The 16,758-nt window shown below is 38.1% G+C and overlaps 1 protein-coding gene across 1 annotated transcript in view; it reads left to right on the top strand.

The window, feature by feature from the left end:
• The window catches only part of MCF2L2 (MCF.2 cell line derived transforming sequence-like 2), a gene marked incomplete at its 5' end in the record, with an annotated part of 252,251 nt that overhangs the window by 91,752 nt on the left and 143,741 nt on the right, over positions 1-16,758 (top strand). The window contains 2 exons of the mRNA XM_039242331.1: positions 10,280-10,396; positions 15,163-15,312. Coding sequence (XP_039098262.1) covers positions 10,280-10,396; positions 15,163-15,312 — 267 coding nt within the window. The remainder of the gene's footprint in view (positions 1-10,279; positions 10,397-15,162; positions 15,313-16,758) is intronic.

The following is a 16,758-nucleotide window of genomic DNA, read 5'->3' as shown; positions in this document are numbered from 1 at the left end:
AAGAGGTTGTTTCCTCTTTCTCCTCAAGGGTTTTTGATGGTTTCCTGTCTCACATTCAGGTCCTTCATCCATTTTGAGTTTATTTTTGTGTATGGTGTAAGAAAGTGGTCTAGTTTCATTCTTCTGCCTGTTGCTGTCCAGTTTTCCCAGCCCCATCTGTTAAAGAGGCTGTCTTTTTTCCATTGGATACTCTTTCCTGCTTTGTCAAAGATTAGTTGGCCATACATTTGTGGGTCCAATTCTGGGTTCTCTATTATATTCCATTGGTCTATGTATCTGTTTTTGTGCCAATACCATACCGTCTTGATGATTACAGCTTTGTAGTAGAGACTAAAGTCTGGGATGATGATGCCTCCCACTTTGGTTTTCTTTTTTGACATTACTTTGGCTATTTGGTGTCTTTTGTGGTTCCATACAAATTTTAGGATTGTTTGTTCTAGCTTTGAGAAGAATGCTGGTGCAATTTTGATTAGGATTGCATTGAATGTGTAGATTGCTTTGGGTAGTACTGACATTTTAACAATATTTATTCTTCCAATCCATGAGCATGGAATGTTTTTCTATTTCTTTGTGTCTTCTTCAGTTTCCTTCATACATTTTCTGTAGTTTTCAGCATACATATCTTTTACATCTTTGGTTAGGCTTATTCCTAGGTATTTTATGGTTTATGTTGCAATTGTGAATGAGATCAGTTTCTTGATTTCTCTTTCTGTTGCTTCATTATTGGTATATAAAAATGCAACCAATTTCTGTATGTTGATTTTGTACTCTGCAACTTTGCTCAATTCATATATCAGTTCTAGCAGACTTCTGGTGAAGTCTGTTGGGTTTCCCTTGTCCCTTATTTATTATCATTAGACATAATATGTATGTCTCTCTATATGTACATACATGAATATATGTGTTTATGCTAGGAATTAGAGAGTTCATGCTGATACTTTTAAGTTTTAGGTCATTATCAGTGATCCCATGTGGGAGAAACTTCACATTATTTGCATGTAAAAAATAATTTAACATTTAAAATTAAAGTGTTTGGCAAAACCCAGAAAGCATCCATCATGAATGCAAGATACTTTCAATAAAGAGTAAGTTACAAAGTAGGTGGCAAAATAAAGAAATAAATAAATTTTAAGTCAACTAAGACATATTTTTCAGTGGGGTAAGAGCAAGGGGAAAATAGTATGGATAGTATACTTCCATTTGAATAAAATAGGAGGGGCACGTATGTAATTGTATTTGCATAGGTCAGCTTGGTAAGGTTGTATAAGATATTAAGAAACTGGTTGAAGTGGTTGACTTCCAGATGTAGAACTGGAGGTCTGGGGGGAGGGGCGAGAGGAAGACTATTTTCTATCTAGGTAGATTCTTTTTCTGTGTGAGTTTATTATTTCATACATATATTATCTGTTCAAAACAAATAAAAAACCTCACTTTAATTGAAATTGCTCTGAGAAAATATTTAATCCATCCCAGTGAAAACTGACCATCTCAGATAAGGGATTTTTCTATTTCTGTTTCCACTCTTATTTTCTCTCTTTTGGTTTCATTTTATATTAATAATCAAATTTCCTAAAATACTTTCTTCCCATACTTTGGGTGTTAACCAAATACAAAATGTATTTCCTCTTATATTTTAAATACTTATTTCAAAATATTTGAGTGTTTAAGAGAACTGTGAGCCATGAGTTTCTTATTCTGTTTTCCTGAACCGAGTAATAATTAACATTGCAGAATAGATGACTTACAAGAAATGAATGAACTTTTCATAATCCTCATAAGCTTCTTCCCCTTCAGAGATAAAGACTAGTCAATTGTTTCTTGTCACTCAAAAAGGTTTGGAGTTAGGAGCATTTGACCAAATGTCATCTGTGTTTCCCTGGTTGTGCATAAAACACACGTCTCAAAGAGATAATATGTAAACAGATACATATGTGATTTATGCCCTCCTTTTCATGTGGTGCATATATACTAAGGAGAGAAGGACCATCTACATTATCCTGATACTATGTCTTAGCTACTTCTGTATATGGTAATGTATGTTGATTTTTCAACCATCATACTTTCAATTTTAAACTTAAAATCAAACCACCTTTTAAAAATCTCTTAGCTACTCAAACTATAGGCACATTTAGTAGGACATTTAAAAAATTTTTGTGTCTTTTTTTTTGAGAGAGAGTGAGAGAGAAAGTGCAAGTAGGGGAGGGACAAAGAGAAAGTGAAACACAGAATTGAAGTAGGCACAAGGCTCTAAGCTGTCAGCACAGAGCCCTACATGGGGCTCAAACTCATGAATTGTGAAATCATGACCTGAGCTGAAGTCAGATGCTTAACTGACTGAGCCACCCAAGCACTCCTCTTCTAGTATATTTTTAATTTCAGTTATTGAGTTCTTCATCTCTGGTTCTTTTTTTATTTTTTAAGTTTACTTATTTATTTTGAAAGAGAGACAGACAGAGTGGGGGAGGGGCAGAGAGAGAATGAGAGAGAGAGAATCCTGACATGGGGCTTGAACCCAGAAACCCTGAGATCATGACCTGAACTGAAACCAAGAGTCAGACGCTTAACCGACTGAGCCACCCAGGATCTTCTCTGATTGGTTCTTTTTAATATTTTCTATCTCTTTGTTAAGGATCTCAGTGAGATCCTCCACTCTTTTCTTAGGAAGAGTGAGTATCTTCATGACCATTACTTTGAATTCCTTATTAGGCACATTATTTATCTCTGCTTCATTTAACTCTTTTGATGTGGTTTTGTCCCATTCTTTCATATGGGACATAATCCTATCTTTTTATTTTATCTAACTCTCTGGGTCTGTTTCTATGTGTTAGGAAAGACAGTTATGTTTCTTGCTTTTGAAGTAGTAGCCTTATGAAGAAGAGGTCCCGTGAGAGCCCCTGAGAGCTTTGTTGGTGGGTGGGGCTGGCAGTCAGACCAGATATCTGCCTGCAGTCCCATCTGCTGGGACTGTAGTTACACTAATATGTGTGGTTATCTTCCCCTCTCCCCAGGGCAAGAGTCACTTTTGTATGGCATTGGTCCCTGCTGGGGGCTGCTTGCAGGATGTGTCTTGGCAGGAGCCACTTTGGAGGGATGCCTGTGGAGTGGGGTGGGTTGATGAGGTGGATCCGCAGGAGAATGCAGGAGTGGTATGTGTGGTATCGGCAAGCAATGGGAGAGTATTGGAGCTGGTTCCCATAGTGTCTGGCTGTCTAGACTGGGGTAAGGGTCGGGGAGATGGCATCCACCAGGTCTTTTGTTCTAGAAAAAAGGTCATCTATGGATCCTTGCCCCTCCAGTGCAGGAGATTACTACATAAATCTCGTTTCCGTATACCCCAGGCACTTTTCAGACTGCTGCTTCTATACTGTATCTCAGCTGGGTTCCTGGTTATGCTGGGTCTTTAAAGGGTGGGGACCTTCCTATTGCTTAAAGAGTGGGGACCTTCCTATTGCTTCTGTCTTTCCCAGAGCTTAGCCTGCTGATTTTTACAGTACCGGCTTAAACCCTTTGTACCCTACTTTGGGTACAAAGTCACAAAGTAAGCCCCAGTGCTTTTCAAAGTCAAATATTATAGGACTTGTCTTCTCAGTGCAGGTCTCCTATGGTTGGAGTGCCTGGTATAGGGTCTGGTCCTCTCCCTTCTCCACGCTTATTTCTGTCATTGCTGATCATGGTTAACTCCCCTGGGAAGTTTGGCTCCCAATTGCATCACTGCCCCTCCTACCTCTTTTTATGTGGGCTCCTCTCTATTAACTGTGGAAAGTCCATTCTGACAGTCTTTGGGTTTTCTGTGTTACCTGCACTGATGTGGCTGTTATCTAGGTGTGTCTGTGGGATGAGGTGAGCTCAGAATCTTCCTATTCCACCAGTTTTTCAGAAGTCCTCTTACTCATTAAAAAAAAAAAACAAACACCTCTTTTTCTTTCCAGGATTTTATATAAATTCAAGTTAAGTAACACATGGTGTAGTATTGGTTTCAAAAGTAGAATTTAGTGATTCATCACTTACATACAACATCCAGTGCTCATTACAAGTGCACTCCGTACTGCCAATCACTCATTTAGTCCATTCCCCCAACCCACCTCCCCTCCAGCAACCCTCAGTTTGTTCTTTATAGTTAAGAGTCTCTTATGGTTTCCCTCTCTGTCATTTTATTTATTTATTTTTATTTTATTTTATTTTTAAATTAAATTAATTTATTTACATCCAAGTTAGCATATAGTGCAATAATGATTTCAAGAATAGAATCCAATGATTCATCTCCTATGTATAACACCCAGTGCTCATTCCAACAAGTGTCTTCCTTAATGTCCCTTACCTATTTAGCCAATCCCCCCACACACAACCCCTCCAATAACCCTCATTTTGTTCTCTATATTTAAGTGTCTCCTATGTTTTGTCTCTCTCTCTGTTTTTGTATTATTTTTGCTTCCCTTCCCTTATGTTCATCTGTTTTGTATCTTAAATTCCACATATGAGCAAAGTCATATGATATTTGTCTTTCTCTGACTAATTTTGCTTAGTATAATACCCTCTGGTTCCACTCAAGTTGTTGCAAATACAAGATTTCATTCTTTTTGATTGCCAAGTAATATTACATTGTATTTATGTATACCACATCTTCTTTATCTATTCATCTATTGATGGACGTTTGGGCTCTTTCCATACTTTGGCTATTGTCAATAGCGCTGCCATAAACATTGGAGTGCATGTGCCCCTTCGAAACAGCACACCTGTATCCCTTGGATAAATACCTAGCGGTGCAATTGCTGGATTGTAGGGAAATTTTAGTTTTAACCTTTTGAGGAAACTCCATACTGTTTTCCAGAGTGGCTACACTGGTTTGCATTCCCACTAGCAGTGCCAAAGAGATTCTCTTTCTCTGCAGCCTGCCAACATCTGTTGTTGCCTGAGTTGTTAATGTTAGCCATTCTGACAGGTGTGAGTGGTATCACATTGTGTTTTTAATTTGTATTTCTCTGATGATGAGTGATATTGAGCAGTTTTTCATGTGTCTGTTAGCTACCTGGATGTCTTCTTTGGAAAAGTGTCTATTCATGTCTTTTGCCTATTTCTTCATTGGACTATTTGTTTTGTTTTGTTTTGTTTTTGTTTTGTTTTGGTGTTGAGTTTGATAAGTTCTTTATAGAATTTGGATACTAGCCCTTTATCTGATATGTCATTTGCAAATATCTTCTCCCCTTCCATCAGTTGCCTTTTAGTTTTGCTGATTGTATCCTTTGCTGTGCAGAAGCTTTTTATCTTGATGTAGTCCCAATAGTTCATGTTTGCTTCTGTTTTCCTTGCCTCTGGAGACGTGTTGAGTAAGAAGTTGCTGTGGCCAAGGTCAAAGACGTTTTGCCTGCCTTCTCCTCTAGGATTTTGTTGGCTTCCTATCTTCTGTTTAGATCTTTCCTCCATTTTGAATTTATTCTTGTGTGTGGTGTAGTAAGAAGTGGTCCAGGTTCATTTTTCTGCATGTTGCTGTCCAGTTTCCCCAACACCATTTGTTGAAGAGACTATCATTATTCCATGGGATATTCTTTTCTGCTTTGTCAAAGATTAGTTGGCCATATGTTTGTGGGTCCATTTCTGGCTTCTCTATTCTGTTCCATTGATCTAAGTGTCTGTTTTTGTGCCAGTACCATACTGTCTTGATGGTTACAGGTTTGTAATTCATCTTGAAGTCTTGGAATTGTGATGCCTCCAGTTTTGGTTTTCTTTTTCAGGATTGTTTTGGCTAGTCGGGGTCTTTTCTGGTTCAATACAAATTTTAGAGTTGTTTGTTCTAGCTCTGTGTAGAATGCTGGTGTTATTTTGATAGGGATTGCATTGAATATGTAGATTGTTTTGGATAGTATTGATTTTAACAATATTAACATTTTAACAATATTTGTTCTTCCAATCCATAAGCATGGATTATTTTTCCTTTTCTTGTGTGTGTCTTCTTAAATTTCTTTAATAAACTTTCTATAGTTTTCATTGTATAGGTTTTTCACCTCTTTGGTGAGGTTTATTCCTCGGTATTTTACGTTTTTTGGTGCAGTTGTAAATGGGATCAATTCCTTGATTTCTCTTTCTGTTGCTTCATTATTGGTGTATAGAAATGTAACTGATTTCTGTGTGTTGATTTTATATCCTGTGACTTTGCTGAACTCATGGATCAGCCTAACAGTTTTTTGGTGGAATCTTTTGGGTTTTTCGTATGGAGTGTCATGTCGTCTGCAAAGAGTGAAAGTTTGACTTCCTCCTTGCTGATTTGGATGCCTTTTATTCCTTTGTGTTGTCTGATTGCTGAGGCTAGGACCTCCAATACTATGTTGAATAATAATTCCTCTTGCCCGTTTTTAATTGTATTTTTTTATTGTTGAGTTTTGAGAGTTCTTTGTTTTGTGGATATAAATCCATTGTCAGATATGTGATTTGCAATATTTACTCCTAGTTTGTGGGTTGTCTTTTCATTCTCCTGACAGTGTCTTTTGCAAAGCAAGTGCTTTTAATTTGGATGAAATCCAGTTTATCAATTTTTTTAATGTGTTATGTTTTTGGTGTTGTATCTCAGAACTCTTTGCCTAACCCAAAGATTTTCTCCTGATTTTTCTCTTATGCCTTCTTCTCCAAGTTTTATGTTTTACATTTAGATCTCTGATGCATTTGAGTTAATTTTTTGTACAAATGTGAACTATATGGACATCTAGTTGTCTTAGCACTATTTGTTGAAAATGGAATTATTTCTCCATGGAATTGACTTTGCATCTTTGTCAAAAGTCAAGTTAGTGTTTGCCAGAGTTCGGGGATGATTGGGGGTGGGGGGGATGTGACTGTAAAGGATAACATAAAGGAGACTTGTAGTGATGAAAATGTTATGTATCTTGATTGTGCTGGTGGTTACACAGATCTACAGATATGAGACAATGATATAGAACTAAACATATCAAATTTGACTTTGTACTATAATTGTGTAAGATGCAATGACAGAGGAGATAGACTGAGTGAAAGGTACATGTGACCTCTCTGTACTGTCTTTGCAAATTCCCGTGAATCTATAATTATTTAATTATTTCATAATTACTATAACTACTATAATTACTTCAAAATAAGGAGTTAAAAAACTACCTAACCATATTTGTGTGAGTCTATTTCAGGACTCTCTATTCTATTCCACTGATCTATTTAGCTGCCCTTTGCCATTACCACATTCTTGATTGCTGCAGTTTGTGAGTCTTGAAACTTTATCCATTTTCAAAATAGTTTTATCTATCCTATGTATTTTGCATTTCTGTATAGGTTTTAGAATTAGCTTGTCAATTTCTACAGAAAGTCAGCTGGGATTTTGATTAGGATTAGGATTACTTTCAATCTGCAGATCAATATTTAACAGTACTGAATCCTCTAATATTTTCCTTTTATTTCTAATTTTTATTTTTAGCTGTCAGTTTAAAATTTCTCTTGGTCCTCTACAGCTAAAGATGACAAGGCAGAGTCCCAGCAAGCATGAAACACATGCCTCTCTCTCCCATTAGGTGGAACAGAAGATGTGCAGCCTAGCAGGATATGTTAAAACTCCAGGCTATGGGGGTGCCTGGGTGGCTCAGTCGGTTAAGCATCTGACTTCATCTCAAGTCGTTATCTCACAGTTCATGGGTTCAAGCCCCACATTGGGCTCTGTACTGACAGTGAGCTCAGAGCCTGGAGCCTGTTTCAGATTCTGTGTCCCCCTCTCTCTCTGACCCTCCCCTGATCACACTATTTCTATCTCTCTCTCACAAAAATAAATAAAACATTAAAAAAATTAAAACTCCTGGCTATGTGGCAAAGTTACTTCTGCCTAGTACAATGTTCCACATTGGTATTTTTTAAAAGTCCAAGTATTATCATAGCAATGGTCTCAAGAAGCAATATATATTAGTAATTTCTTGTTTCATGCCCTATAATTTCTAATTTTAGAAAGGTATATTTCCAACTCCAAAAAGTGTTTTAAAATTTTTAGGAGGGAAAGGCATAGATGCATTTAGGCTTGTTTTTTTTCCTACTTTTTCTCATTTTATAAATGTAATTTTTAAAATTCCCAAGCTCCTGAGGTGCTTGGCTGGCTCAGTTGGTGGAGCATGCAACTCTTGATATTGGGGTTGTGGGTTTGGGCTACACATTGGGCATAGAGCATACTTTAAAAAAATGTAAAGGGGCTCCTGGTGGCTCAGTTGGTTAAGCGTCTGACTTCAGCTGAGGTCATGATCTTACGGTTTGTGGGTTCGAGCCCCGCGCCGGGCTCTGTGCTGAGAGCTAGCTCAGAGCCTGGAGACTGTTTCAGATCCTGTATCTCCCTCTCTTTCTGAACCTCCCCTGCTCATGCTGTCTCTCTCTCTCTCAGAAATAAATAAAACATTAAAAAATTTTTTTAATGTAAAAATAAATAAATAAATAGATAAAATTCCCAAGCTCCTTTTCAAAAGTAAAGGAGAAAGACAAGGTAACAGTGATATGTAGTAACCAAATCCTACTAAACCTGAGTTCCTTGAGGCAGAGCCTGTTTGTGTTGAGTTCTTCTTCAGAGCCTGGCATTTATTAGGAATTCAATACATATTTGTTGAATGAGTAAATCACCTTTATTTTCACCTATAAGCTTTGGGCCCTAACACATTTTTTTAATTCCAAAGTGGATTTATTACTTGACTAATACTATATAATAATAGAAGACTATATCCTTTTTTTTTAAAGATTTTATTTTTAAGTAATCTCTATACCCAACATGGTGTTCAAACTCACAACCCAGAACAAGAGTCACATGGTCCATTGACGGAGCCAGCCATGCACCCCAGAAAGCCTATGTTCTTATGTCCTCTGACCGGGTTTTCAAAATATTCAACAAGGAGTGAAGAAATATAAGGTCATTAAGTTAAAAGTTTAAAGGAGGATATGTTTTAGAAGTAGGAGTGAGGAGTCCTTGTTTCTCTTTAGGAGTGAGCAGAGGGTGTGATATAATTCCTGAAACAGAGAGCCAGGACCACAACCTGGTCAGAGCCACTGCAGCAGAGTAGAAAATGACAATTTCGAATGGGTCAGCTTCCTTTAGGTATGTGGGCATTCGTTCATCAGCCACATTGTTAATTTATAAAAACCCACTCCCTGTTACATCCAAATCTCCACCATACCAGATAAACTGGGGACACATTAACATTCTTCATGAGAGGCATCAGTGTAGTAAATCTTTTTAATACACACTCTTCAAGGGGCTCCTGGGTGGCTTAGTTGGTTAAGCGTCCGACTTTCGCTTAGGTCATGATCTCGCGGTTCGTGGATTCGAGCCCCGCGTCCGGCTCTGTGCCTATCCCTTATTGGGCTTCTCATTGTAGATTTTTAGGTCTTAATATAGCATTTTGATTTTGGTGACTGAAGGGTATGCTTTAGCTTGGGAACTTTTGAAAAAATTTCATCTAAAGTAAGACCCGACTTCTAACTAGCTTAGAACTGAGTCCCCTGAACTAAGTCACCATTTTGTCACAGATTATACAACCCTTTGGTATTCCTCACTTAAAAGAGGTTAAATATAAAGGGGCTATAAAATGTTTCTCTGCTGCTACTAGGAATTTATCCAAAGGATACAAAAGTGCTAATTCATAGGAGTACATGTATCTCAATGTTTACAGCACTGCTATCAACAATAGCCAAAGTATGGAAAGAGCCCAAATGTCCATCAACTGATGAATGGATAAAGAAGATGTGGTTTATATATACAATGGAGTATTACTCAGCAATCAAAAAGAATTAATCTTGCCATTTGCAACAATGTGGATGGCACTGCAGGGTATTATGCTAAGTGAAATAAATCAGTGAGAGAAAGACTTATTTTTTAACTCATATGTAGAATTTGAGAAACTTAACAGAAGACCATGGGAGAAGGGAAGGGAAAAATAGTTACAGAGGAGGCAAACCATAAGAGACTCTTAAATACAGAGGAAAAACTGAGGGTTGATGGGGGTAGGTGGGAGGAAGGGAAAATGGGTGATGGTTATTGAGAAGGGCATTTGTTGGGATGAGCACTAGGAGTTGTATGTAAGTGTTGAATCACAGAATCTACTCTGATACACACTGTATACACTGTATGTTAGCTAACTTGATAATAAATTATATTTAAAAATGTTTCTCTGCTGTTTGTAGTTACTCTTTGTGTATTAAATTCCTGATTAGGCAAAGTTCAAGTACTGTTTAAATAACAATAGAATCTAGATGAGCTACCATTCAATTATCTGTGAGGAATATATTAATTTTTCCCCTATAGATCATTATGTTAAACTCTGTCTCTGACCTTCATGGCTACATTGACAAAAGTCAACTGACAGAAGACTTAGGGGGAACTTTGGAGTATCGCCACAGTCAGTGGATAAATCATCGGACTGTAAGTACCAACTTATGTGCCCTCTTTATTGTTTTTCCTTATTTTCCAGTAGACAAGGTAGTTAAAGATCAACCGTTGGGCAGTCATTGCCCATGACTACCTAACATTGAGAAGGTTGGGTTTTCTAAGCTACAGGTGGGGGGAAAATGGGGCAGAAGGGAAAAGCCTGGGGCTTGTCCTGCTGACTACCTCCACCTCACCACTTATAATGCATGAGACAGTCTTCTCCAACAAAGAATTGTCCAGCACAAATGTCAATAGTGCCATGGTGAGAAACCTCAGACTTCCAAAAGCTGCCTGAAAGTTTAGCATGAGACTGAGTGATGTAATGTATGTGAAAGCACCTGACACATAGTATTTCACTTGTCTCTACTCTCTCATAGTAAGGGTTATTATGCTAAACTAGAAGGGTTAGTCATATCGAGGACAAAGTGGGATTGAAACTCAAGTAATAAGTGTCTCAACATTAAGTTGTCATTCCCCTTTCCTCACTCTTCTAGCCCCTAGCCCCTCGAAAAGACTGGGTTTTCTGAGCCAAGTCAAAAGCTCCCTTCACCATCCCAGTGACAACTGGCAGTGTCAGCCCACCTCTCTCTCTATCTGGTCACTTTGGAAACATGTTGCCCAACATTTAACCAATGAACCCCGAACTCCGTTTAATTAGGTAGGAGAATTCACTCTCTTTTAGAGTGTACAGCTTTGTGATTTTTTTAAAAAGGAAATTTTAAGAACCAAACAAAAATAGATTTCTAATAACACATTTATATGTGCAATATTTATTGCATTTCTAGCAATGCATTTAATTCAAAGCTACAGGCCCTGATCCTCCCCTCAATTCTTTGTATGCAATGTAATTCTAACGAAGATCTGACCCTTCCCAAAACCTAAAGGAAGACCCACAACCTGGGCAAGAACCCTTTAAATTTCTCATATGAGTTTTACCACAATAACTTTGACTCTTAGGGAATCTCAGGAATTAAAAAAAGAATGGTGACATTCCTTTTATTCCATATTATATTATATTATTATTAGTATATTATAATATTCCATATTACTCTAAATAGGTCTAAATATAAAAGATAAGGAGGGAATCTTATGTAGAACATCACTCACAAATAAGTGTGGGCAGCGTTGTCCTATGTTGCAATTTCATTAAACCATATGAAAAGTGGAACTGGAGTGCTTTTAGGCTTTGTTTCTACACTTCCTAGGATTTTATTATATTACTCTCGGAATCAAAAGAAGTTAGTGTCCTACCAACCTTACTGGCCTAGCTAGCTCTCCCTTTTGCTCTGATTTTTCTTTCTTTTTTTTTTTTTCACTGTATCTTTTTTTTTTTTATTTTTTAAAATTTTTTTTTTTTACAAATAGTTTATTGTCAAATTAGTTTCCACATAACACTCAGTGCTCATCCCCACAAGTGTCCTCCTCCATGCCCATCCCCCCTCCCCCCCACATCCATCAGTTCTCAGTTTTTGTCAGCATTCAAGAGTCTCTCATGGTTTGCCTCTCTCCCTTTCCCCCACCATTTTCCCCCTTCTTCTCCCCCTTGTTCCTCCGTCAAGTTCCTCCTAATCCTCCTATACGTGCAAACATATGATATTTGTCCTTCTCTGCCTGACTGATTTCGCTCAGCATAACCCCCTCAAGGTCCATCCATGTTGCTACACATGGCCAGATTTCATTGTTTCTCATTGCCTTGTATTACTCCATGGTATAGATAAACCACATCTTCTTGATCCATTCATCTGTTGATGGACACTTAGGCTCTTTCCATGTTTTAGCTATTGTGGAGAGTGCTGCTATCAACATTGGGGTACATGTGCTCCTATGCATCTTGCTCTGATTTTTCTACCAATCCTTTGTTTTATTATGTTCTTAATGATTTTGCAAGTTGCCTCAGGTCTTTTCTGATATAAAAAAAGTTTGCAGCAAATAAAGAAAAAAAACAAATGCCCCTTGATGTCAAAGACAAGAATACTTCTCTAAGAATTGAGAGAGGTAGAAAAGAGTGAGGCCATAAACATAGGTTATTTAAAGACATGATCTGTGCAGACATGTGCACACACCTTCCCACCCCAAGCCTAGTTTGTATCCATGGTTTGTGTTTGTGCATGTGTTAAACATATTTAAAAAATATTTAATTTTTTAAATTTACAACTAGTATTTAAAAACTACAACTAGTATTGAAACATCAGAGATATTCTTTACATGCATTTTGCATGCTTTATGTATATATTTTATGTACATTTTTCATGTTATATTTTTATATGCATCCACATGTAATTAGAACTATAATATATACATATATAATAATATGATATGTATACATATAACATACAGTATATATAATATTATATAGATCCTTTTTTGGGGGAATGTCAGATCTGAATGTCAGATCAGTGAGACTCATTAGAACTGAAAACAACCTTAAAGATCATTTATTTCAATTACCTTATTTTACAGGCAAGGAAACTGACCTTCAAAGTAAAGAAGTGACTTATCCAAGGTTATACAGTTGACTAGTGGTGGAGCCAAGTATAAGGCTAAGCTCTTTCTCATCATCCTATCAGTGTCAGGTCCTCTGTACCATTTCCAAGGCAATTGTTTGCTTATCAGATACCTGGAATCATGTTAATTTGTTAACAGGACTCTCCATAGGCAACCCCTTGCTTTCCTCTATTATCTCTATTTTCCTCTATTTCCTCTATTTCATTTGCAGGCCTGGCACCTGACTCTCAGAGTTGTTACTGTTATTATTATTACATTTGCAAGGTACCCTACTGTGCACAAGTCCTTTCACATTTGCTATTCCTTTGATCTTCAAAAAACCCCTGTAAAAACAGAGCAACCATTATTCCCATTTGTCAGACGAGGACACTAGGACTCAGAGCAATACCTGTCTTACTCAAGATCACACAGTTAGAGATCAGAATCTGAACTTGAATTCAAGTCTTAAACTCTCAAAGCCAAGATTTCTTTGTTGGTTTAATTTTAAATCTAGTTTTGTTAAATGTAGTGTTTATTGCCAAGAGGTGGTGTAGCATATAGTGCTTAAGATTGCTGGCTCTGGGTTCAATCCCAGTTCTGCCACTAATTTTATATATGATTTTGGGGAAGTTACTTAACCTTAGTACACCTTGGTTTCCTTGTTTATAGATTATAGTGATAGTAGTAACTTATTTAAGATGCATTACAAGAGGTAGTGCCTTTAAAGCTAAGTATTTAATATCATATTTTCTGATTATAAGTCCTCTGATAAATTTGGTTAGTGTGTGGTACTTATAAGCCCTTTAATAAATTTGATTTTATATGTTATTCATTATAAGCTATTGGTGAATGAAGTTGAGGGAGTATCTTATACAGATATTGGGTTATGTAAAAGTAATAATACTTTGATGTGCTTGAAAGAAAGATTCTCATAAAAGTTAGTGTTTGTCTGAGTTTCCAAGCCAAAACTACTATGATGTTCATGATTGCAACTGTATAAATACTTGTGCTAATAGGGGAGATTCCACCGACAACAATATTTCATTGAAGATCATTTATTTCAATTTACCTAATTGAAAGGTAATTCAACTACCTTATTTTACAGATAAGGGAACTGACCTTCAAAGTAAAGAAGTGACTTATCCAAGGTTATACAGTTAATGGTGGGTGCCTGGTTGGCTCTGTCGGTAGGACATACAACTTTAGATCCTAGAGTCCTGAGTTCGAGCCCCACACTGGGTATAGAGTTTACTTTAAAAAATGGTTGATGGAGAAAGACTTCACGTTCAGACAGTAGGCAGGGGTATACTGTTCTCTAGAAGCCTTATCACTCCAGCCTCAGCTCTGGCCTCTTGTGCAGAAAAGGGCCACCTCACGTCTGGTACATTCTTTATGATGAGCATTTCAGAAATGTTCTCTGATGATATAAGATCAGAGGTAATTTTTCCCAAGTGAAAATTAGGTTGGGCCTCTTCACCCCTATCAGTTATTTATCTAGCAGCTGTTTATGGGCCACCAGTTACTATGTGACAGGCATAGTACCATTTGCTGGGGGAACAGAGATGAATTGTGCTTGCCCTTCAAGGGTAAAATTGTCTCAGGAACAGAGGGCAGTGGGCATGGTAGAGCCTATCTGGCTAAGTAGAATGGCTTGTGGGATTTTTAAAAGCCACTTACTTTTAACTAAACCTGCTGATGATCAGCATCCCTTTTTCTAGATTAGGCCATGTGTTTACTGCTAAAATGCACTGAGCTAAATGCAGATATCTCACCTGGAATATTAGGTGTAAAGTTACTCATCAGTTAGTAAGTATTCATTTAATGGCAGAATAGTACCCTTAGTGGAAGGTCAATTTTTATAAAGAAGTGACAGGCAGAAGTCCCCAACCCCTCATCACATGTGATAAAAGTAACTCTCTGGAAGGTCACTAATGACTTACCTAATCACTACATCCATCTTCTCCCTTGGGGTCAAACTTGCTTCCCAAACCTAGTGACCTTCATTGAATCTTGCCATCTTTCCTTCCTTACTATGTAAGCAATATGATCTTGGGCAATTCACTTGACCTGTTGGAGCTTCAGTTCCCTCTTCTATAAAATGGAGATAAAATATCTTCCAATCTGGGTTATTGAGATGACATATAGCACTAGGTACAATGCATGGCCTGTTGCAGGTATTCAGGAAATGGCAGCTATAGATGTACTGTCCTTCTATCCAGAGAGCATATTGGTGAATGTTAAGCTGTCCTCATTATTATGACTATCTGACCTTCCAGGCCATTGAAAACTTTGCCGTGACATTGAAGACCACTTCCCAGATGCTCCAGAAGTTTGGGGACTGCCTAGCCACAACAGAGCTGCCCAGAGGGGTGCTGTCTACTGAAGACCTCCTCATGTCCCACACAGGGCGGCGGGACAAGCTGCAGGTGAGTGGCCAGTGGCCTCTCACAGGCCAGCCTCTTGGAGAGAGCCAGGAATAGAATTAAAAGTGAAGACCTCTTCTTCCCCCTTCTCTGGTGACTTGGCAGCAGTTAATCATCTTAAATCTTCTAGATAGACAGCATGGGAAGAGTAAAACCTCCTGAGACTGGTCGGTGAATGTAAAAGGATTGTAATTAAGACCTGTGAGAAGCAGCCCAGTAAAGGGAAACTCATTCTACCATTGTGCTGGTGAGACAGGCTTGTGAGCATCCTTTCAAGGGCAGCACCCTTATGATTTGCTTGGGACACAGCAAGATATGATGGATATGACTTCATTAAGGGAAGGAAGGATGGCAATTGTCTTTTGAGGCATAAGCTTTCCTGAGGCTATTGTGAGGTTTGAGGGCAAACTAATAAGCTGACGTATTGCTTCACTTTCTCAGGGACGAATCTTTTTATTTGGGGGAGTAATTTGAGAAAAAAGACATGGAAGTTACTCTAAACTGGGTTTAATGAGAAGCACCTATTAACTATTCATAAAATCATGTCAGAGCATGCTAAGAATGGAGGTTGGCAGATTCTTTTAGGTCATACAGTAAAGGGAGGTATCTTTCTGATGCTTACAGGATGGGTTTCCGCTTTTTTCTACCTCCAGAAGCACAAATGGACCAAATCCATCATTTCACAAGAAGACCAGAACTCCATTGGGCAGCAAACTAAGGGTTAGAAGGTTGATGCATCTTAGCATGACGTGTATTCTGGCTGCATGGAGCTTGAAAAGAGCTGACCTCTTTTATCTCTGGACCCAAATTTACAAAAATGCTTTGCTGGGTGGTTGATTTGCTCATTTAGCCAACATTATTGACCACCTACCACTACATGCCAGCAAAACAAACAAACAAAAATGCAAACTCAAGGAACATAGTTGAGTTAGGGGAGTTTCAGAGTCTAGCAGTTAAGGCAAATTAATTCTTCCATGTGCCAGGGAGCACTGTTAAATTCTCTTTGGAAGGAGATGGATATCCAAAAAAGAGTTCAAAATATATGCTCTACATTACTCAGAATAATTAAAAGATCTGGTTTGAAACTGTGAATACCTGAAAACATCCTAGGACTTTTCCCTGGAAATGTCTCTGACAAGCTTGACAAACACGCACAACCTAGCACACCTGTCCTGTTCTGGTGTGTGCTTTTTACACCTGGATGGAAACTTAGAGCACGTCTTCAGAGCGTGTGCAGGCAGGTGTTCCAGGCTCTTCTGCATATTGTCCTTGTCCAAAGAGAGCTTCCACTTCCTGAGGGTGACTTTGACAGGCTGTCTCTCAGTTTACAAACAGTATGCAGGCGCTCACCCTGCTGCCGCTTGGACCTTGTCTGTGCAAAGAGGAAATTCACTGAAACTCCTATAGATTTCTACAGATGTTCTCAGAAGCATGTCTCTGAACTCCTTC

This window comes from Hyaena hyaena, unplaced genomic scaffold (assembly GCF_003009895.1).
Source record: "Hyaena hyaena isolate Hyena2069 unplaced genomic scaffold, ASM300989v1 scaffold_213, whole genome shotgun sequence".
Taxonomy (NCBI): domain Eukaryota; kingdom Metazoa; phylum Chordata; class Mammalia; order Carnivora; family Hyaenidae; genus Hyaena; species Hyaena hyaena.
The sequence above is the reverse complement of the archived record's forward strand: the minus strand, read 5'-3'. Positions and strand labels throughout refer to the sequence as shown.